The sequence below is a fragment of the Trichosurus vulpecula genome, chromosome 7, assembly GCF_011100635.1.
Source record: "Trichosurus vulpecula isolate mTriVul1 chromosome 7, mTriVul1.pri, whole genome shotgun sequence".
In the NCBI taxonomy this organism is placed as follows: Eukaryota; Metazoa; Chordata; class Mammalia; order Diprotodontia; family Phalangeridae; genus Trichosurus; species Trichosurus vulpecula.
This window is the reverse complement of record NC_050579.1, coordinates 110,004,747-110,027,468: the sequence shown is the minus strand read 5'-3', so window position 1 is coordinate 110,027,468 and position 22,722 is coordinate 110,004,747. Positions and strand designations below refer to the sequence as shown.

The 22,722-nt window shown below is 37.7% G+C and overlaps 1 protein-coding gene across 2 annotated transcripts in view; it reads left to right on the top strand.

Annotated features, from left to right (window-relative positions):
* Positions 1-3,647: 3,647 nt before the first annotated feature.
* Positions 3,648-22,722, top strand: part of STXBP5 (syntaxin binding protein 5) — a 214,002-nt gene continuing 194,927 nt past the window's right edge. For both annotated transcript variants that reach the window (XM_036767272.1, XM_036767271.1), the window contains exons 1-2: positions 3,648-3,846; positions 6,265-6,362. In XM_036767272.1, the coding sequence (XP_036623167.1) occupies positions 3,676-3,846; positions 6,265-6,362 (269 nt within the window). In that variant the 5' untranslated portion in view covers positions 3,648-3,675. The remainder of the gene's footprint in view (positions 3,847-6,264; positions 6,363-22,722) is intronic.

Here is a 22,722-nt window from a genome sequence, read left to right as displayed (position 1 = left end):
TATTCCTACACCCCAAAATATTGCCTATCCTGTGCCCCTTTCTATCTAAGCATAATGGTATAGTGGGAAGAGGATTGGATTTGGAGTCAGCAGGAATCGGATTTGAATCTAGCTCTGCTACTTTCTTAATTTTGTGACCTTGGACAGGTCACTTAATTCTCTTATACCTTAGTTGCATTTGTAAAAATGAATTATTAATAGCTAACATTTATACAGAGTTTTATGTTTTATAGACCTAGTCAATGAGCCCCGAGGCCCCTTCCAGCTCTAAATTCAGTGTTTCTTTGATCTGAAATGAATCCTCATTTAAGTACTACTAATTTCATGGCAAGTCAGTGTAAGAAAGATTTGATTGATGGAAAGGGGAGGGTGGTTAATGAACCTTGAGGATTCCTCACATGACATCATAAGATAGATGCCTGCTTTAACTATCCTTAGCATTGGTTCTGTTCTTTCTTGACTGTTCTTGGCTTCTGGACATCATGGAGACAAACATATTAAGATCACATGCTATCTAGCAGAAACACCATAGCATAGCGGGAGTCAGGAATACATGAAACCAAGTCCCACTCCTGTCACATACTGGTTGTGCATCCCTCTGCAGGTTCCTTTATTTCTCAATACTTTCGGCCAGTAGTGTCAAACTCAAATAAGGGTTACTAATAGGTACAAAAGGATTCCTAGGGGCTAAATATTGACTTAGTTTTGAAATTTAATGTTATCTATGTTTTATTGTATTTTTGTTTATTTTGTTAAGTATTTATCAATTACATTTTAATTTGTCAAACATTGGCCCATGTTTGACAGCTCTGCTTTAGTTAATTCTGTAAGACTTAAGTTGTAGAGAAGATGCACATATGCTCTCTTCATCCTCGAATTCCCTATGGAGTCATATGTCCAGTGGTTAGTCTGTCTGTGTAATTGTTATTCGTATTTCAGGAAGACTGTACATGTTCAATAATCACTAAAAAACAAAACAATTCCCTAGCTCCTACGTACAGGATATTTTGCCTCCTCCTTCTCCCCCCCTCAAAAAAAAAATCTGAATGAACTACACTTCCCAGAAATCTGTGGGGCCAAATCCAACAGGCTGGGCCAATTAATCCTGAACAGTCATTCCTAGTAAGTGATTTTAGGAGAAAAAATTTTATAGGGCGGAAGGGGTAGGTATTTGTTTCTGTTCTTTTCGTTAGTTAATTTTAGCTTTTCTATGCACTTTTGACTCACAACCTCCATTTTCCCCTACCAAAACCCCCAACGATCCAAATACCCTAATATACTTGAGTATATTTGATAACATCATTAGCAGCGGCAGTGATAATTCTGAATGCCAGGAGCAGTGGGACATGCATTTCTTTAAATCTCCCCTTTATTCTCCTTTCTAGTTCAGTATTTATCTCTCCCTCCACCTTACCATATTGAATGTAATAACTGAGATGACAGACTCGATTAATCTAAAACCTTCTAAATTCAAGTTCCTCTTGCCTTTGTTTCTGAAGGGCGGAGGGACCATTGGGAGAGAGGGAAATGGGGTTTGAACAAGAGCTGCATGCCTTCTTCCCCCACCTTCATCCCTACTCCCCTCCCCACCTCACTGTACAGAATGGAAGTGGAAGTGAGAGGAAATGAAAAAGAAAAATGGTAAAAGGAAGCACTCTACAACACAGCCTGGCTACCAAAAAAAAGATCACAATGGATTTTAAGGATTCTATTTAAAAAAAAATGTTGGAATGGGAGACCGCCATCTTCTTACCCCAATAAACAAACATCTGAAAGGGATCAAGAAAGTGATATACCACTGTACGGTGATGGGAACAAGCGTGAAGAGAAACCGATTTACCGGGGAATCCTCAAAATGCTGATCTCATTCTCTCTGTGACAGTGAACTCGTCTGGCCAAGCCTAACTACACACTTCTGTTCTCTGGCTTCCCTTGGACTGTTTTTTCATTTGTAAAATGAAGGGGTTGGATTAGATGGTTTCTAAGATTCCTTCCAGTTTTTAGGCCTATAATTCTATAAGCTTAGAGATAGAAACCCTTTTTGGGTAGCCCAGTTCTGCTTGCTTGGGGTGCTGGAAGAGGGGGTAGGGTATTTTAAGTGTCCTTTTCAACCCATCACTCCGTTTTACACACACGAAGACTCAAGGAGATATTTATTTCTTCTCCTTTTGGAAGATTCCATTTTCCCTTCTTTCCGCAAAATGAAAGTCGAGCCTAGAAATAACATTAAAAAAACCCAAGGAGCCATCCGCACCCAATAGACACAAATATTAAGAAGTTAAGGTAGAGCCTCTCTTAGCCAAGACCCCCTAACCAAAGGCTTGGTGCTTCTGGATGCCGGAGAGGCCAGTCGGGATTGGATGCAAGAGAACTCTGGCCATTGTCTGGGATTTAGCAGAAGATAATTTAAGATAGAACTCTCTAAGGGGGAGGGGGAGGCGGTTGTGGCTGCGCATGCTCAGGAGCTCGGCCCCGCGGCCGCCCAGCTGCTGCTGCCGCGGCGGCCGCAGTTAACTGTGGTTACTGCTCCACCTCCGGGCGTTGGTGCCGTGTGCGGAGAGAGTCGCGTAGCCAGCCCCGGCCAGGAGAAGCAGGAAGGCAGCCAGGCAGCTGACGGGAGGCGTTTGACCGCCTGCCGGGCCAGCCAGCCTAGCGAGCTGCGAGGAGGAGGAGGAAAGTGTCGGGACCGGCGATTCGATTCGAGTCGGGTCGGGTCGGGTCGGGAAGGCAGCGCTGCTGCGAGCGGCCCCCGGGTGGGAGACTCCGAATCTGACACTGACACCCGCACACGCGGGGAGTGAGGAAGAACTGCCGGAGACACTGCGGGGGAGGGGGGCGGGGGCCCCGAGGGAGGGGCGGGGGAGGGGGTGGGGAGAGAGCGGCGCAGCTGCAGCAGCGGCGGCGGCCGCCAGAGTCGGATCCTAAGCTCGAGCCGCTGGGGGCCGGGGGAAGGGCAGCCGAGGGGAGCGAAGACAGGCAGGCAGGGGAAGGGCCATGGACTCGGCGGCGGCTGCTCGCGCAGCCGCCGCGGCTGATGAGGGGATGGTGAGAGGAGGCGGCGCGGCCGGGAGCCACTCCGCCACTAGGTGAAGGGCTTGGTGCGTAGGGTCTGTCGGTGACAGAGGAAGAGGAGAGCCTGAGCGAGGAGCCTGCGGGCGGGCGAGCTCGGCTGTCACCCGGGCGCTGCTGTTGCTGTTGCCGCTGCTGCCTCCCAGCGGAGGGGAGGAGAAGGAGGCGGCGGCGGCTGGAGCACCAGCAGCAGACACTTGGCAGTCGGGGAACCCGCTGCAAGGGGCGAGCCGGGCCTCCGTCTATCCGTCTGTGTGTCGGGCTGCCCTCTCGGGTGTTTCCCGTCGTCGCGGGATTTCCTGCTGGGATATTTCACCCCTTCCTCCCTCCTTCCTTCCTCTGCTTCCCCACATACCCTCCTCCTCCTCCTTCTTCCCACCGTCTTCTTGTCCCTGACCATCCTGTCAAAACTGCCGCCCCGGCTCGCCCTCCCCACTCCCTCGGTCCACGTACACGGGGGACGTCGCTCGCTGCCCTCCCTCGGAGCCTCTAGCTAGGGGGCCGCGGAGGCGCCGGCGGGGAGGCCGCGGCCGCCGCGCGAGGAGGAGGAGGAGGAGGAGGAGGAGGAGGAAGGCGGCTGGGGAAAAGGGAGTGCCCGGGGAGACCATGAAGAAATTCAACATCAGGAAGGTGCTGGACGGCCTGACGGCCGGATCGTCGTCGTTGTCGTTGTCCTCGCAGCAGCAGCAGCAGCAACAGCAGCAGCAACAGCAGCCTGGAAGCCGGGAGAACGAAGTGCAGGAGACGCTCCAGTCCGAGCACTTCCAGCTCTGCAAGGTGACTGACCCGAGGGGGCGGCCCGGCGCGGGGGCCCGACGAGTCCCTTATCCCGCCCCGCTACATAGTTTTCTCTGCCTCGGTCTCCTTCCCCCCTGCCTTTCGCTGCCCTCTTCGCCTTCCTCCCCCTGGTTCCCCCCAGCACCAGCTCGCTCTTTCTCTCTCACTAGCTCTCCCTTTCTCTCTTTCTTCCGTTCTCTCTGTGTCTCTCTCGCACTTACTTTTCCTTTCTCTTCTTCGTTCTTTCTCTCCTTTTCTGTCATTCTCAGTCGCTCTCCCACCACTCCCCCCTCTCTCTTATCTATCAATCAATCATCTATCCACCTATCTACTTGTCTGTCCATCTATCTACTTATCCATTTCTAATGTATTCGTCTGTCCCCTTACCTGTCCATCTGTCTACTTATCCACATCTCTATCTTTGTCTGTTCCTCTCTCTACTAATCTATCCATCTTTCTATTCCTCTTTCTAATTACTCTTCTCTGTCCTTCTCTCTCCCCCTCCCTCCTCTCACCCTCTCTTTCTCCCTCTCCTCCCCCCTTCCTTTTCTCTCTCTCCCCCTTCATATCTACTGGACCCTAGAAAACACTTTGTGATTAAAAGCCTCATAGGAGACTATTTTCCCCAACTTCTTTGCTCTGAACTCTGCTGACCCTTCCTTAATGCAACAGCGATTCCAAGATTGCCTCATTTATAATGCTGACCATTAAGTTGGTATTTGGAAGCATCGGTCGCAATAATCTGGAAGGGTGTGTGTGTGTGTGTGTGTGTGTGTGTGTGTGTGTGTGTGTGTGTGTGTGTGTGTGTGTGTGTGTGTGTGTGTGTGTGTAAAGCATAAGACACAACCATAAAACCCTTGTGGCCTCCTTTGGAAATAACTTTCTAATGAAGATTGGTTAACAGACAGCCAGACTTAATTAGCAACTTTGGCATTCACCTGTGCCTTGCGTTTTCTTCTTTAAAATGTACTGCGGTTGACTTCTAACTTGAATTTATGGATCCTTTTTTGTGGTGTTGGTATAAAAATCTAATATTGGGATTCTTGCCTGCAGTCCTGTAATAATCACAAGCCAAAGTCCTTAAATTCAGGAAGGATGATGCAGCAAATTAGTTCCTTGTTCAACGAGACATGGAAATTAATTTGAATATTGATATTTTTTGTCATCCGAAATAAACTCATGCCTTCGTATAGACAGACAATTTTGAGGATGTACAAATATACTTTTAGTCTTATTGCTCTGTCTTTATTATGGACTTGGTAAAAGTAGCATCATAAGTAGGTATATTCGAGTTCTGCTGTTCCCTTGAAAATGTTGAAGTAAAAGGTGATTGCTTTATATTGGCCAAAGTATGCCTATAATACTGTTTCCCAAAAAAAGGCATTGTGTATATGATAGAGTATGTACTTTAAAAAAATGTGGAAGAAGGTTAAATATAGCTGTAAAGTAGACTTGTAGGTGGATTTTGGTAGCCACTACGTGGATGTTTTAAGGAGGAAAATTGTTAATGATGACTTTCATTTTGATTAGGAAAAATAGGCTTTCCCCCTAAAAACTCCTGCGAATACTTCTCTTGTCTTTTCTGTAGACTCATCCTTTGCCTTAAACACATTCTAAGTATCCTATTTATTTGTGTATAAGTCTCCCCCCCATCAGATATTAAGAGTGAGGGGATTGTATTCTTTTATGTTTTTGTATTCTTAGCACCTAGTACAGTGCTTTGCCTAAGGGAGATGCTTAATGTTTGAAATGAATAAGCATCTCCCACACTAGTCTCACACATTAATCTGTTTAAAATAAATATTCTCTTGTTAGGGTTTAAGTTTACAAACTGATAATCACATAGAAACATTTTTGTTGAAAGAGTTTTTTGAGATTATACATTTTAAACATTTTTCTAAAATAGAGTAGTAGTGCTTTTTAGAAAGCAGGCTTCTGGGAAAGAGAAAAAGTGTGTATTTTTTCCATTAGAGAACTCTGTCTTGAAGGGATTTGACTGAGACATGGAACTTGTTCTTCAGTTTCTCTTTAATAACTTTGATGGCTTCATTTACAGTTGACTATTTTAATAGAAGTTTTCAATCTTCTTTTATTTGTGTAAAAGTGTCCCATGATTTAAATGACAGACTTTTTTTTTGCCACTCTAGAGAGAAGATAACCAAAGGGAAGATGTTCCACAGTACAACGTTTGAGACATTAGGCTAAAATCACAATTTCACATGTTGTTGGATTTTTTGCCAGTCTTGAACAACTTCTGTTTCCAAACATGAATAGGTGTTCCAGACATTAATGTTTGTGTTCTTTTTTTAAAATAGAGTTGATATCCTGTTCTAATATGAGATAATGAATTCTCCCTCTTCCCCCCCCCCCTTTTTTTGTCTGTTATTGCTATTGATTTCGTCACTTCCTCATCCCAAGACTGTTCGCCATGGATTCCCCTATCAACCCTCAGCCTTGGCATTTGATCCTGTGCAGAAGATCCTGGCAGTTGGAACTCAGACTGGTGCTTTAAGGCTGTATCCTTTGATTTTAATTTTTAAAATCTGACTTTATTCTTTCTAACCTTTCTCTAACCACATCTGAGCAATTGGAGTTGCCTCCTGTTATATTCAGAAAGTGAGAATCAGGTGTTTAATAGAGGGAGAAGGGAGGGTTGTACTAACCTTGGTGATTGGTATTAGGCTGTATGTTTCTGTGTATTTTGCTGTTTTGTGTAGCTTGATGTTTTCAGTTGTAGGTTTACAGTCTTTATTCATGAACGCAAGGTTAAGGTTGTGTAGTTTTCAACTTTCTCTGCAAAGAGCTAGAAGTTTAAGAAGGGAAGTGGAAATAGTTTAGTTGCATCTGTTTGTAAAGTTATGGTTCAGCACTTCATATTTAAAGCATTGAAGGAGTTAAATTTGAAGAATTTCTATTTATTAAAAGAAGTAAAGGAATAAAATCTCCAGATTTTCATTAGTTTCCTAAATATTGTACTTATTAGTGTAGTATCATGATATAGTGAATATTAAGAGGGAGAGACTTAGAGTTCATTTCTCACCTTGACACTTTCTAGCTGATCAATTTAAACCTCTCTGAAGTCTAGTTTTCTCTGGGAATGACAGCGCCTGCAGTTTTTATTCTACAAGATGGTTGACTGTGATCAAATGTGGTATATGTGAAATTCTTTGCAAATATTAAAGAACTACATATACATTGGCTATTGTTAGATATTAAAGTATAATATTATCTTAAATGAATCTGGGATTCTAAAATTGGTTTATTAAAAGGTGACATTCCAGCTCTTGTCAATCTGAAGAGTCATCCAAATGTAATAAATACAGAATGCTGAGGGCTAAAAAACAAAACAACTTAGTTTTAAAAAGGCCCTTCTAAATCCTCATTATATTCTGTAAAAATTAGTATATAGAAAACATTTAATTTAGTTAACTGTATTTAAAAGAAAAAAAAAAACCAGTGCCACAGAGGAGAAATATATTGCATTGCTTCTAATTCATCCAAAGAAAGATAAAATATCTTGCTATTTGGTAAAATTTTTCCAAACTCCTTCCTGTCTTTTTTGAAGGTTACATTTTATAGAAAATGTTATTTCTGTTCAGAATTTCTTTTAATCTGAGTTATCTAGAAAGATAATTTTCATTTCCAAATATTTGTCTTAGGTATTTGTCTTTAATACTGTGTTATTGTACTGTTTATTTGTTATTAATAACTATATCACTATAAACACAGATGCATTTGTTGTCAAAATTTAGCTGTAGCTCAAACTGTACAAATGACAGTATAATAGTCATTTCCTACCCAATGCTAGGTAATATGATGTTAGGTAATAGGAAAAGGCAGTAGTACAAGCAATAATAATCACCAAGTTAAACAGAGTTAGTTATTTACTTTTTGTTGTTTGGGGTTTGTCTGATTTTAGCTTTAGAAGAAGCACTAAACAGTTTAAATTTCATTTATGATTAATTTTAACTTCTTAAAATGTAGGCAATAAAATCTTCAACATAAAATCTTCAAATTTTCTTAGCATGTTTTCGGTAACTACACTGAATAAGGTGTGCCATTCACGGCACCACTGTAGTAGTTAGTCCATATCCATGATAATATTTAAGGACAAGTCCACAATCTCACTAGACTAGATCTACTTTCCTAAAATGCTTGGATTATTTGTTTAAACAATAGACTTTGTATTTCAATATCAGGGCAAAAACTACTTTTGCTTGAAATTTCTGAATAATTTCTGGTGAAGTACTTGGTTTCAATTATCTAAATAATTTCATATCCGACATTCAAGAATGTTCTCGATAAGGAATTCTGTTTTGTCATTTGAAATGAAGTAGAGATTGTTACCGAAAGCTTATTCTTTGGGCATCAGAAAGGATTTATGATATTATAGCACTTAGTATAGTGATTTCAGTTGTGCATTGTTATATTCCAGCTATTTAAGGCCTGTAGCTTTTTTTTTTTAACTAGAAAATATTTACTAAAGTTTAAATCAGGTATTTGAGAGGATATTTTTCTGTTTTTTTTCTAATGAGAAATTTTTGTGTGACTTTTTTTTTTTGTTTCTTTGAATTAATACTGAATGTTTTCTTGAAAGATTCTTGGCTTTCTTTCATAGGTAATTTTGTCCTTTTATCAAAGTGGTATCCTTACAAGTGAGTGCTACTTATGAATCTGTAGTTACAAAACATCAAATCCTGATTATTTGATTTACAAAGTAATTTCTTCTTAGTACATTTGAATAGATATAAGATTTACCAAAACTTAGTACAGTTTCAGATAGCTTAAAACTGCACTAGTGCTTTTGGGATACCCTCTACATATATTTTAAGGATATTAACTACTTAGACTCAGAGGCTGGAGTAGGGAGGAGTAGGGGGGAGGGAAGCTACAGATATAATTCTTACCAAGTGTACATGAAAAATGAAGATAAAGCATTTGTGCAATTATAAGACAGTTCGGGAATATTATGAGTTTGTACACCATTTTTACTGGAAAAATCTAGTATATAGGAGGAGTTATGCCATAATTGTTGTTTATCTGTCCTTTGTTCTTGAGGAGGACCATGACATCAGGAAGGTGATGCCATGATTTGCAAGTGAATTTGATTTAAGTGAGGGAGGGCTGTGCATAATCACCAGCCTCACTTTTTTCTCCAGAGCCATTTGGGTCCAGTGGCAAGACGTAGATCTGTAGATCTGGATGCGGTGAGAGCCCTTGGCCTTTTTAAGCTAAGGTCTTTCCCAGTTCTCATTTTGTCTGAGGCAATGCCCATTCAGTGATTAAGGCTAGGTAAGAAATGAGCCAGAGAGTGGCCATAAAAAAGAAAAAGAATCAATCTGGGAGGCAAGGTTTCTGGCCAAAACAGGAACAATTGCTATTTACATTCACTCTGAGCCATCTGAGTGCCCAGACTGCCCAAATAATGACCAAGTTTGGCTTAGGCTGGAACCTGTTGTTGGCCTACCTTTGAGAACCAGAGCAATTTCGCTTTAAGGCATGATTCTTAAGAAAGAAGTCTAGCCTGTAAACCCCAAGATATCTTACAAGGTTTCAGTGATCAAGATTTACATTCCATTGTGCAGAGCACCCAGAGATAAGGGTATGATACCTTTTGTGGACAGAAGGAGGGGAGGGAGGGAAGGAAAGAAGGAAGGAAGTGGGCCTTAAAGGGCAGAACTAGATAATAGATAAGGAAAATTTTTTTAATAGACCTTTTCAAAGGGAAAGAAAACATTCCATTCTAGGTCTTCACATCAGTGCTGTTGAATATTTTGTAGAAAGGATTTTTCATGTATGAATTGGACTAGATGGCCATTGAGATTTCTTTCATCTCTGAAATGCTGAGAACTAATTGGCTTTATGTTAAAATATGCTACTAAAGTCCTACTTTGATACCCAAAGCCTTGTGGTATGGTGGAAAGAGTACCATTTCTGGAGACTGAGGACCCTAGTTCAAGTTCTTCCTTTGCTACTTATTACCTTTGTGACCTTGGGCAAATTACAACCTTTTTGGACCTCTGTTTTCTTAATCCATAAAGTGAGTATATTGACCTAAATAGTTTCTTAAGTTCTCTTCCAGCCCTAGTTTTATGTACCTATGAGCCTAGTAATATCATGTCTCTCATTGGAATAACTTAGATAAGTTTGAGAGGCCAATCACGGGGATATGAATGCTTGGATGATTTTTTTTTCTTTAACCACAGCATTCTTTAATCTACAGCATCATTAGAGGGTATATCTATGCTGATAAAATAATGAACTTTTGAAATATCGAAGTAATTTATAAATTTGATTTGTTAAAAAATGACAGAACAGGATATAGTTTTTTAGATGTGCAAATATAATCGTCTTTATTTCTCAATCTCTTATGTAGCCTAACTGTTTAATTTACTGTGTTTATATAGATCCTTTTATTGAGTGTCTTAAAAGGTTTTGTTGGGTGATATTGTGTCCATTTGATAACCGAAGAACAGCTAATAGCATAGCTGAAGATCTCTAAGAAATCCATCAACTGTACAGATTGTACTTATGAAATGTTAAGTTTCTGGTTAATTTGTAAAATTATAACATACTTGATATTAGTTTCTCTGTATTTTTTTCCTTCCACTAGTACTGCTTTCTTGTGATATTTTTTCTTCTATTCATATTAATCCTGTATTAATTATAATGTCTTTAAACTGAGAAAATATTTATTAATCTCCTACTATGTGCTAGTCATGGGGGATACAAAAAAAATAGTCCTTTCCCTGGAACTTATATTCTACTTGGTGTGATGGGAGTGTGCTGGAGTATAGCCTATTTATAAGTACATAATAATATAAGGGGGGAGCAAGCTCTTAATTGGAAGTAAGATGGTAAGAGGAAAAAGGATTGCATTCTAAGCATGGGGCCTATGCAAGATATGGTGATGGGGGTAGAATATAGAGTTTGGAGAATAGCTAGTAGGATTGTGTGACTAAAACATGGTTTATGAAGAAAGGAATAATATGATATCAAAGTAGAAAGACAGTTTGAAGACTAGTTGGATTGCTTTAAATGTTAGATTAAGGAGTTTGTATTTTATCTTAGAGGCAACAGAGTGCCATTCAAGATTTAGCAGTTGAGATTGTTGGTAATTTTAGAGAATGGTTTCATTTGAGTAGTAGTGTTGGAAATTAGATTGCAGTGGGTCAGAAAGAGTTGGGAGATAATGAATGCAGAAAACTCTTCTGAGGAATTTGTCTGTGAAAGAGAAAAGAATCACAAAACTTGAGATTTGGTAGGGACCTGATTGGTTCTTTAGTCCAACCCATACATGAAAGAATTTCCTACTATAACATCCCAGACAAGTCATTGTCCAACCTTTGTTTGGAGGCCTTCCAAGAAGGGCAGCCCAGCCTTTCTAGAGGCAGCCTATTTCACTTTTGGAGACCTCTGTTATGAAGATTGAACAAGGGGTAAGAGGGTGTGAGGGGCTTGAGGTTGTGTGTGTATTGGGTTTTTTCCCCCACGTCAAGCTTAAATTTACCTCTTTGCAACTTCCACCTATTGCTTCTCATTTCAGTCTTCTGGAACCAAATAGAACAAATCTAATTCTTATTTAACTTGAAAGTCCTTCATATATTTGAAGATAGTTCTTGTGGCCCCTGGCACATTCTCTTCTCCAGGTAGTTCTTTCACCTGATCTTTATAGGACATATACTCAAAGTCCCGTTTGCTATTCTCAAAGCTCTCTAGCTTATCAATATCATTCTTAAATTTTCATGCCTAGAACTGAACACAATATAAGAGACAGGGTAGAAGGGGGATATTTCTGCTTTTGGAAGCAATATCTTTTTCATGAAGCCCAAGATTATATTAACTTTTTTGGGTTGCTGATTCATTGAGCTTTCAGTTCACTAAAACCCCTACATCTTTTTCAAAACTGCTATCCAATCATACCTCCTCCATCTTAGACTTAATGAATTTTTTTTGTTTTTGTTTTTTTTAATCCAAGTGATATGGTACAGATATCTCAAAGGATACTGGGGTCAAAAAAAAGATTTGTTTTTAAAGCTTCAGAGATCTAGGCAGGTTTTTAGATAGTTGAAAAAGCAGATTGATAATGGGTAAAAAGATAAGAGATTGATGTCAGAAAGGGAGAATATTTGAAGGTTAAAATCTGCAAAGAAATGAGAAGGGATATAATTAAGCATGCAAGGAAAAGGAGACACCTCTTTCTGAGACATTAGGGTAAACTAAGGAATGATGTTGAGGGTTTTGAGGAATAGCATATGGAAGAAAAGCTCACAATGAACAGCTTCTTTTCTCTGTAAAACAAGAAGCATAGTTCTCTGCTGAGAGGAGATGGTGAGTATAGGGGGCTTGAAAAAAGAGAATAGAGTTATGGGGTTTGTGATAGTCATGTTGCCTGACTTTCATCTGTAGCGGGCAGCTGTCAATGAGTAGAAGCAGACATAGTGAATTGTAGGGGGTTAATGCAGCATTGGGGTTTGGCAAACTTTGAGCATCAAATGGAGTGAGATGGTAAGGGACTCAAGGTGGAGTTTAGTGTATAGTAGAACTGGTCAACCATAAGATCAAGACTGAAGGTATGAAGGGAGGAGATTGAGGCTAGAGGTGAGGTGATAGTTTGAGAAAACAGGAGAAAGTGGGGGGATTAGAAGTCATAGTGAGGATGAAGAATAGGTTTAGCTGAAGTAAAAGAGAAATAGATGGAAGGAGTAGGAGGTTGCAACCAGAAGAAGAATTTTAGTTCTGGATCATGGAGATACTTAACCAGTTGGTCAATAGCCATTACATTGAAGTACTCGCTATGAGTGAGCTACTTATTAAATGGAGAATACAAAGACAAAAATATGAACCATTCTTTGCTTCCAAAGAACCTACATTCTGCCATAGTAACTGGTAATAATGAAATCAAGGGTGTGATCATACTTAAGAGTTGCTGGGGATGGTAAAGATGTAGGTTATGGGGATTGAGGGAAGTTAAATGAACTGAGAATACAGGGTTTTAGAAGGTTCATCAACACATATCAGTATGAGGGTGGGAGTTGGGGATGGGGTGGGGAAGTTAAGGAAAAATCTGTGAGTCAGATACTCATGTCTTTGAGAAAAGAAGAAGAATGATATTAGGGCTGATAGAAGACTAAGATAGGAATTTTGGCTATATAATATTAGATTATTAAGCAAATGAATGTATAAATGGGTCAAGTACTGGGATACAAATATAAAAGTAAGACTACCTGCTCTTGAGGACCTCAACATTCTAATAGAGGGAGGCAGCACATTTTAGGAAGCTTTAGCTGCAAGTCAGATGGAAATGTCTAGTGGTCCTTAATTGCAATGACAAGGCAGATGGTAATGCCTCTTTTTTTGTGTGTACTTTAATAGAACCTTATCAGTTTCTGCCCTTGAACTATTTGTTAGTGTCAAGGTTTTCAGTGTTGTGAACTTCCTTATTCTCCTAAGCCTGAGTGAACTGACACTAGCCCCATATCTAATTCTGAAATGTTGTAGGATGAAGCATGGCTTGAATACACTCAGCAAGTGGAGCACTTAGTTCTCTGATTGAAGATGTTTTTGAGGACTGTGCCAAGTAGAACTACCTTAAATAAGACAAAAGCAGTATTGCTGGGTTTTTTTGTAATGTCTATAGAGTAGAACTGATGAAAATCTGAGTACTTGGATAATGTTTTAGCATATTTATTGAATTCATATATGGAACCTTATTAAAAACATCATTATAAAATGCACGATTAAATCCTAAATTTCTTGGCTTCAGAAGAGGATTTGAAAGTGTATAGGTTGAAATTAAAGAAAAAAACAATTATCACTTGCACATGAATAAAATTAAGAGGGTTTTTACTGAAAAGTGAAATAAAATTTCATAATTGAGTCTGATATCTTTAGTTTCTCCCTATTATCAAAAGAACCCCAAACTGGTTCATATTGTATATAACCATATGCAGCATATTTGAGGGCATTGAAGGTATCTATTTTAATGAGTGAACAGAAAGCTCTAATGATAAATTTTATTTCCTTCTCATTTCCCTTAATCATGTCTGACTAGTAGTCAGTTTTCATAGATGTAGATAGTGAATTAATTTAAGTTTTTAACTACACAAATATTATTAGATTAAATATAGCATTTGTCTGATGGTCTCTTGGTTTGTTTTTATGGCATATTGTAATGGTAATGTAAAAAATTTGAAGATCTTCCCATCCATTAATAGGCCCATGGGACTTGCTTAAGTCACATGGAAGCCTAAGTTACATGAAGCCTGTGGTGGGAGGAGCTTGCTGAATGGATGGAGCAGGAAGGGTGGAGCAGAACAGAGGAAGTTGATCAGAGCAGTTAGAGCTGAGGGGGAGAGAGGATGCAGGCAGGCAAGCAGCTAGCTGTGAGTTTTTGTTTGTGGGAAGGCCCCAGCAGGGGGAAGGCTTTGGGATGGTGGTGCTCCCTGCAGTGATAATGTATATTAACTTCTTTGTTGCTATGATGGATTCAGTTTTGGTTCTGTCTAATATATGGAGAGCCTGTTAGATTTTGTGATTCAGAACTACCCCAGCATATTCATAGTCGGCCTTCAGTGCTGTGAATATTGTGTTGGCGATCCGCATATAAAAATTCAGTTTGATAGAGATGCTTCAGTTTGATATGGAATCTGTTCTTTATTTTGGATTGCAGTATACTATACTCTTTCTTAAGCTTTTGCAGGTGACTTTATACCATTGGAGTTTTTTTTTAATTGTCTTTTGTGAAGCCTCTGAAAGAGATAAATGACTCCTGCCCTTACAGTCTAGTTAGGTAGATGAGATATAATAATATCAAATAGTTGAAGAATTTCGGGCAATAGAAGATTGCAGGAAATCTTCATAAGGGGAAATAATCCTGCTGGGATTAAAAAGGCTTTATAGAATAGGAAGTCTTCAAGGAAATGTTGAGATTAAGATTGCCTAAGAAGTTGGAGGTAGGGAGGACAATGTAGACAGGAGGTAGCATGATTTATTAGAAATAGTAAGAATTGGAGTTGGAAATCTTAGACAGAAGAGGGTAGAAGATTCTAGGATTTTTCATAGTAAAGTATATTTAATTAATTGAATGCCTAAATGCCAACTGGAACTTAATGTAGCAGTTAGGAGCAACTTATGATTTAAATGGAAGAATGTTATAAGTGCCACTGCATTTTCTAAAGACCACTAGGGTTGTGGTGTAGAATGATGGGACTTTAAGGCAAATAACTTAGCATTTTGTGGGCTTCCATTTACTTATATGTAAATTGAGACACTTGAACTAGATGATCTCTAAAGTTTCTTTTACCTCTAAAATTCTGTTTTTTGGAGTAGTTAGAAAAGAAAGACCTGAGAAGAAGAAAACTTAATGGTCATTCATGAGATGGTGAGAGTCTAAGCTTAGACACTGGTAATAGGCATGGAGAAGCAAAAGATCAGAAAGTACTTGATTATAGAGTGTGAAAAATAATTGTGGGTAATGTGAAGGTTTGGAGACAGGAAAAATGGAAGACAAAAACTGATGATATTGGGGAGGAGAAATTGGTTTGAGAAGAAAAATTTGTTTTTAAACATTCTGAATTTGAACTTTGCTTGACTAAGGCATCTTGGTACAGTGGAAACTACACTGGATTTGTTGTCGAGACCCCGGTTCAAATTGTAGTTGACCACCTCCTGCCTGTAGGACTATATGCAACCAGGACCTCATTTTCTTTATCTATGAAATAAGGGGGTTCGACAAGATGAATTTTAAGCTTCTAGCTTTAAATTTATGATTTCTACTGGAGTGGAAATGCCCTCTAGGCAAATACAGGACTGGAGTTTTTATTAGGCATCAGAACTAAGCTGGTGAGAAAAGGACTGTCATTTCAATTTTTTAAAAAAGTACCACTACTCTCCTAACCCTTAGCTTTTTAAGGGTAGTATGAATAAAAGGAAACCTCCATTTTCATTAAAGGTGAATCTCCTGGGTTATGTAGCTAAATCCTACCTTATTTTCTAGCTTTCTTAATTTTTAAGTAGATAAATTTCACTTAAATAGTATTTAAAAACAATTATTACTAACATTTATTTCAGATATGTAGTTGATGTACATCTTATTGAGCAAAATTGAATTGTAAACAAATATAAAAATATCAGGACAAGCATTATCAAATAACAACTGGCATTAGTGTTGTCAGCATATTAATGGAATTGGTAAAGAAGGTTCATAGAAGAGATGTACAGATTATGATTTTTTTTAACCAAACAAAAACTCTTGATAGCACCGTAATGGCAATACTTAAAAGAAACACAAGAAAATGGAATATTTTTTTACTACTGTTTTTCTGGAGTTACTGCTTTGCGTTTAAGTAGGAAAGTTACCAGTGCAGGTATGTGTTTTGGCCATCTTCAGTTTTGGCTTATATGAACAGAAGTTAAAGAGAAGAAAGGAGGTCATCCATTTAATCCTTTTTATGTTTGTAGAAGCTTTGCACCTTTTGCTTTGATTCAGTGAACAAACAAAAGCAAGAGGGGTTTCCTCTCATGCCCCGCCCCCCCTTTTAATCAGTACTTTACCCCATCATTGTAAATAGCATTTCTGTTTCACAGCTACTATTTAATGTATTTTTTACTTAAAATCGTATTTGGATAAAAAATACTATATCATGAAATAGAGTAGTATGTACAAAAGGCTAATATCTCTGGTTGTAGCATTTGATTAATTATGTTAAACATTCTTATCCAGTATGTTATAGTTTAGGACATGAGTTGAGTAAAAGGTTGTTAGAGACAGCCAGGAATAGAAAAACATCTGATTGTTAAAGTGATGCCTTGTAGCATCTATTTTAAAAGTGCTTTCCGTGAGTGAGGTAATCCAAATCTCTGGAATAATGGTTCCCAATATTTTTGGAATTAAGCTATTTTTCATTTTCTTGACAACTCCTAGCGGTGTAGATTAATTTAAAATGAAAGAAATTTAATTTCCTTATGAAATTTTTTTGCTATCCATTGGAATAACTAGACACACTTGTAGATGTTTAAAAAGCCAGAGATAGGATCACTATTGTATAATAATTTTTCTTCAATTGGAATGAGTGTAGCATTCTTTCAAACTATATTGTGAGCAAAATATGTAGTTTAGCACAGTGTCTGACACATAGGTGCTTAATAAATACTTATGGACTGATTGACAAAATATATCCAAAGATAAATTCAGCTTTTGTCATAGTATTGAAGTTTCATATATAGTTTATATCTGTAGCATAAAAGTCCAGGTTGGGTGTTATTCGTGTATTAGACAAGATGAAATAGAATTTAATTGATAACGTATAATTGTTGTGTTGGTAGATATTCTCTAAATCATCAGTTAAAGGAGGGAATGGTGTGAAAAATATTGTTGAAGAATGTATGCTATATGAGAATGAAATGAGTAAACTCTCAATTTTTGTACTGACATATCTACTATTCTATAAACACCAGAAATTTGAATTCATTGTTAACATTCTCTTTTCATATTTACAGTAGACTGTAGCTTGTTGCCTTCCAGAAAAATCTGTATCTTTCTTCAGTATTTGTATTTAATCACACATGGAGCCCCTGTAACAACATATGAAATAAGTAGAGATTTTGACAGAGGATGTTGGAGAGAAGTCTTCTGTTTTTGGATTGACATGGAAGCACACTGCCACCAGGCTATTTTAAAGCTTCTTTTAAAAACATTAAGGAATTTTGATGACTTCCTTTTGTACTTACCCTTAATGCTTTACTGAGTTGTACTTAGGAAATTTGACTAGCCAGCTTGGAACTCATTGAGACCCTTCCAGTAGTTTTAATTTTCAAGTCAAGCAATGATATGTGAGATGGCCTTTATGATGTTTAGTTTATTGTTGACACATTGTTTGAGGAATATCTATTCTATAAACTTTTTTCTCCCAAATATGTTTTTACCAATTTCAGTTGTAATATAAATGCTTAGAGTTATAAAGCTACATTTAAGATGTGATAGACTGCTTATTCCCTTATTAACATGCATCAGAAATAGCTATCATATTGGAAAGATTTAGTAATATTTTTTGAAAAAAAATAAATGAGTGGACATTAGTTAAATTGAAGAGTCAACCAGATTCACATTCTCTTAAATCAGGGAATAATAGTTTTGTAATGAGAATAACCATTTCCTCATTGGCACACATAGATTCTAAAAGGTAAGGCATCCTGGGCTGTATGTTACCTTTTGCTCTTAGGAAAGTGCTTGTCATTTGGATTCTTGAGGGTGCAGAATAGATGAGAAGCAGGAACATTTCTCTATATTTCTTATTCTTTCCTAGGATGGCATGGACTTAGGTAGACACGTAACTTTGAAGTCTTAGTTTTGGAGCATAGGGAGACCTCCTTTGGTTTAGAGATTTAATCCCTTCCATGCCTCCTCCCCCCTTTTTAGCCTGTATCAGTAAGGTAATAATAACAATGTAGATGATAATTGTCAAAATGCCTATGTGGTTCTGTATCTGACACCCTCCACATAGAAGGTAGAAGAAGTAAGCCATTTATTCAGACACCAGAGAACCATATCCCACAAGCCATTTATCCAGACTATCAGAGCAGTGCATTCCACACATGATATCACAACGTGGAGCCTTGCCGTCCGGAAACCTCTCAAACCCCCTGCTGGGGTCTTCCCAAAAACAAACTCACAGTACAGCTAAGTCAGTCTGTTCAGCTTTAACTATCACGATGGCCATTAGCAGCCACAACTTCTCTCTCCCTCTGTCTCTCTGTGTCTCTCTGTCTGTTTCTCTCTGTCTCTCTCTGTTTCTCTGTCTCTCTTCCTGTCTCTCCCTGTCTCTGTCTGTCTCTCTCTCTGTTTCTCTGTCTCTGTCTCCATCTCTCTCTCTCTCTGCATTTCCTGTGACACAACTTCCTTTTCCTCTCAGGAAGCTCTTCCTACCACGTGTGACTTAGGCTTCCTGTGACATAAGCAGGTCACATGGCCTATTAATGGGTGGGAAAGATCTTCAAATCTAAATTGCTACTACAGCCCCCAGAGAAAAGGGCAGGAAGAACTGCTTCCTGTGAGCACAGAAAAGTAATGAACAGTTGTATAGATGTGGAGTTGTTTTTTTTTTTTTCCAAATTGCTTGGCCATGGAATTTCTTTGAGTAGGGGATGTCCTTTTTGGTTAGAGAACAAAGGCCCATTTTATTTGCCTTATAATTTTTCTTTGAAGCTTTACATGTGAATGCTAATCTGGTTTGGGGTGTGGGGAGAAGTTCTGTCTGGGAACAAGACTTACAATACATTTTGGCAAAATTGAAAGTCTCCATCTGTGTCCTTTCTCCTGTTTGGGGGTTTGAGACTGTTCTCTCTTGGTTCCTCGCACCTGTTTGAGCAGTCTTTCTCAGCTTCTTTGTTAGATATTCATCTACATCATGCCCATTAACTGGGAATATCCCAAAGCTCTTTTCTCTTTTCCTTTTATATTATCTCACTAGATAGTTTCATCAGCTCCCATGGGTTTAATTGTCATCTCTTTGCAGATGATTTCCAATTTATTTATTCATCCTTAGTCTCTCTCCTCATCTCCAAGGCCAATATTCATCACCCTGTTGGACATTTTAAACTGGATGACATAGTAATGACAACTGAACCCATGGGAACTGAGATCACTGAGAGAGGGAATAGAGATAGGAGAGGGCCAGGATAGAGTCTTGGAATATTCCTGTAGTTAAAAAATGGTACATGATGCAGCAAAGAAAACAACAGTGGTGGCTACACAGATAGGATACCAAGGAAGAGCAACAATATGAAAATCCAGAGAGGAGACAGTATCTAGGAAGGACATCGGAAAATTAGTGTGCTCCATTTTTTTTCTATATGACATTGAAAAGAGATTAACTATTATTTCATTACTTATAAAATACTTTATATAAATTTACCATCTTTGGAGGCAGTCCATTCTATTTTCTGTTGCCTGTGCCTTCCTTATGTTCAGCTTTAAATTTATCTCTCTGCATGTAACATAGTAAGTGATTAATAAATGCTTTTTGACTGACTGACTTGTAGGATGGTCTGATCCTTCATTCATTTGACAACTCTTTAAATATTTGAAAGCTGCTATTCTCCTATAACAAGTTGAACACCCTAAGATCCTTCAATAAAAGGCATCATTTGGAATGTCTTTATTGTCTTGATTGCCTTCTTTTGGATTTTCTCTAGTTTATCATATCTGCCCTGCTTTCATACATGGTAAGAGGACAAAGTATTTAAAGAACATTAGAGATAAATGTATAGTCTATGACAAATTAAGACCCTTTTAGTTAAACTGCTTTTTCTATTTGGTACCACAATTTGTTGTTTAAAGAAGCAAAAATAATATCTACTTAATAATTATTGTTTCCATTTTAAAATTCGTAGTAATGAAAATAGTTATTCTCATAATTCTCGTTTTTAATCTTTAGAACAGTGCTATGAAGTAGATTTTTTTTTACCTTTTGGCAGACTTGTGATTTCATTAGTGTAGGAAACTGGGGACTCCACAAGATTCTTACCAATCTGTTTTGTAACGTGAAAGCTTTCAAGTTTTCTAGGACATTGATGTCTAACTTGAACAGAAATGGGTGAGTGGGTAGGGGCACTAAACCATACATTAAGATCTCTGCAGGCCTCATAATGATGTAGAAAACCACATATCGCTGTTTTCTGGGGTTTGTTGTATTTTTGCTTATTTTGTTAAATATTTCTCAATTACATTTTAATCTGGTTTGGGAGTCTCTTGGGACTGTTGTGAGCTACATGTGGCCTGCAGATCATCTGTTTGACACCTCTGGTCTAGGATACTGAAGGATTAAATGATATGTTCAGGCTTACGCTGTCATTGAAAGGATTTCAACCAACTTCTTGCTCATTCTGAGCTAGGTTTTCTGTTTACTATAATATATTACCCCTCATGACTGTCAATGAAGTGTATAGGTAGACGAGTATTTTTAGTCCTATTTTATATAATGAGAAAACTAAACTAAGGAGAATTAAGTGATTTGTTAATTTTCCATAGCTACTCATATGGCAGTTAGCATTTGAAGCCAGTTGTTTAACTTCAAATTAGTATTATTTTCCTCTATACTACAGTTGTGTTAATAAGACTAATTATTTTATTTTTCTGAAACCTGTAATCATCAAAGCATATGGAATGGAAAAATGCTTCTAAAAGTTATCTAGCACTTCTTCGTTCCTTAATTGTATTTAATTTAGATCTGTTCTGAATTCATAAAATGATTTAAAAACCTGTCTCATACTGCAAGTCCCCTTTTTGTGAGAAAGTTGTTATATCTAACTTAATTTTTTTCTGTTTTAACTCGTTTTAAATTTTCTTTAAAATTTTTTTTTCTCTAGTGAAAATTGTTAATTTCTATAAAATTATGTTGAACATAAGCTACTTGGAAGTACAATGTCTTATTCTATTTATTTATGTCCCTAGAACCCAGCACATTTCCTGGCATATAGTGAGTGCTTAGGTAGTAAATGCTTGTTGATTGATTTTAATTTATATGAAGATTTGTTACTTGTCACCTTTCATTTATTGTGGCTCAGTAGACCTGTTGGTTTAGTCTTATTTTACTTTATCTGTAGTCTTTAATGTTTGATCACTAATATTGATTCCTATGTGTTTTTCTCATAAAATCTTGAAATTTGTTTAAGCATGTATTCTTTGCCAACTTGGCCCCAGAGGATAGTTAAGAACATGTACATCCCTCTATTAGTTGCAGAGCTAATGGGGAGGGGAAGGAGTGACACTGAGAGTGTGGACAATTGCATACACTTATCACATATTTGATGTGTTCTTTTGCTGAACTGTTTTTCTTTTAAAATTTTTATCACAAGAGAAAGTTTATTGGGTAGGGCATGGTGAGGAACATATTTGGAAATGACAGTTATATATATATATATATATATATATATATATATATATATACACACACACATATATAAAAATATATAAACTAAACATAATATAATAGGACAAGTACTTTCTCTGGAGTCAGAGGTTCTGGGTTCAAATGCCACCTGCTTGTTTGACCTTGGATCAAGTTAACTTAACATTGCTTTGCCTCAGTTTCCGCATCTGCAAAATGAAGATGTTAGACTATATTGCTGCTGAGGTCCCTTCCAACTCTAGATCTATATTGTTTGAATTTTGTTTTTAATAAGAATATATTTAATGAGCTTCAGGTGCTATTTTAATAACTATTATTGTGTATAGAAATTAAAGTTCATTGTTAATTTTCTTAGAGAATAGCAAGTCATGATGGAATGTCTTAAAATTAACTTTCTGGTAATCAGGATGAAGTTGAATAGTGTTTTCTTCATGAATAGATGGCAAGGATTATCATCTGACATTTGTAAGGCACAGTATAGTTCCAAATGAGGCAGATCTTCAGAATGAACAATTGCCATGTCATATGTAGAGGAAAGAAGCCATAGTGAACATTGTGTAATTAATATAAGAATTAAATAGTTAAAGACTTAAGTAATCAATTATTAATGACTAAATATATTTAATGAGGCTTATTCATTGATGATTTTGTTGTTGACTCTTTTAAAAGTTGTTTGGGCACAAATTATTAGTGTTAAGATGCAAATTCCTAGGAAGAGATACGGGCCTTCCTTGATGATTCTTTGTTTCATATGAAGAATAACTGTTAGTTTAGGAATTTTTTCTTTTCTTGGTATTTTTGACAGAGGCTTCATGGTATTACTGTATTAATACTAATATATTGATGTGTGCTTACTTTTCTTTTGTCTGCCTTCATACTATAATTGGGTATTATTTGGAACACTTCCTATTAATGTATTAATTTTGTTTCCATATACAGTTAAACTTTTTAACTCAATTTTGTTACC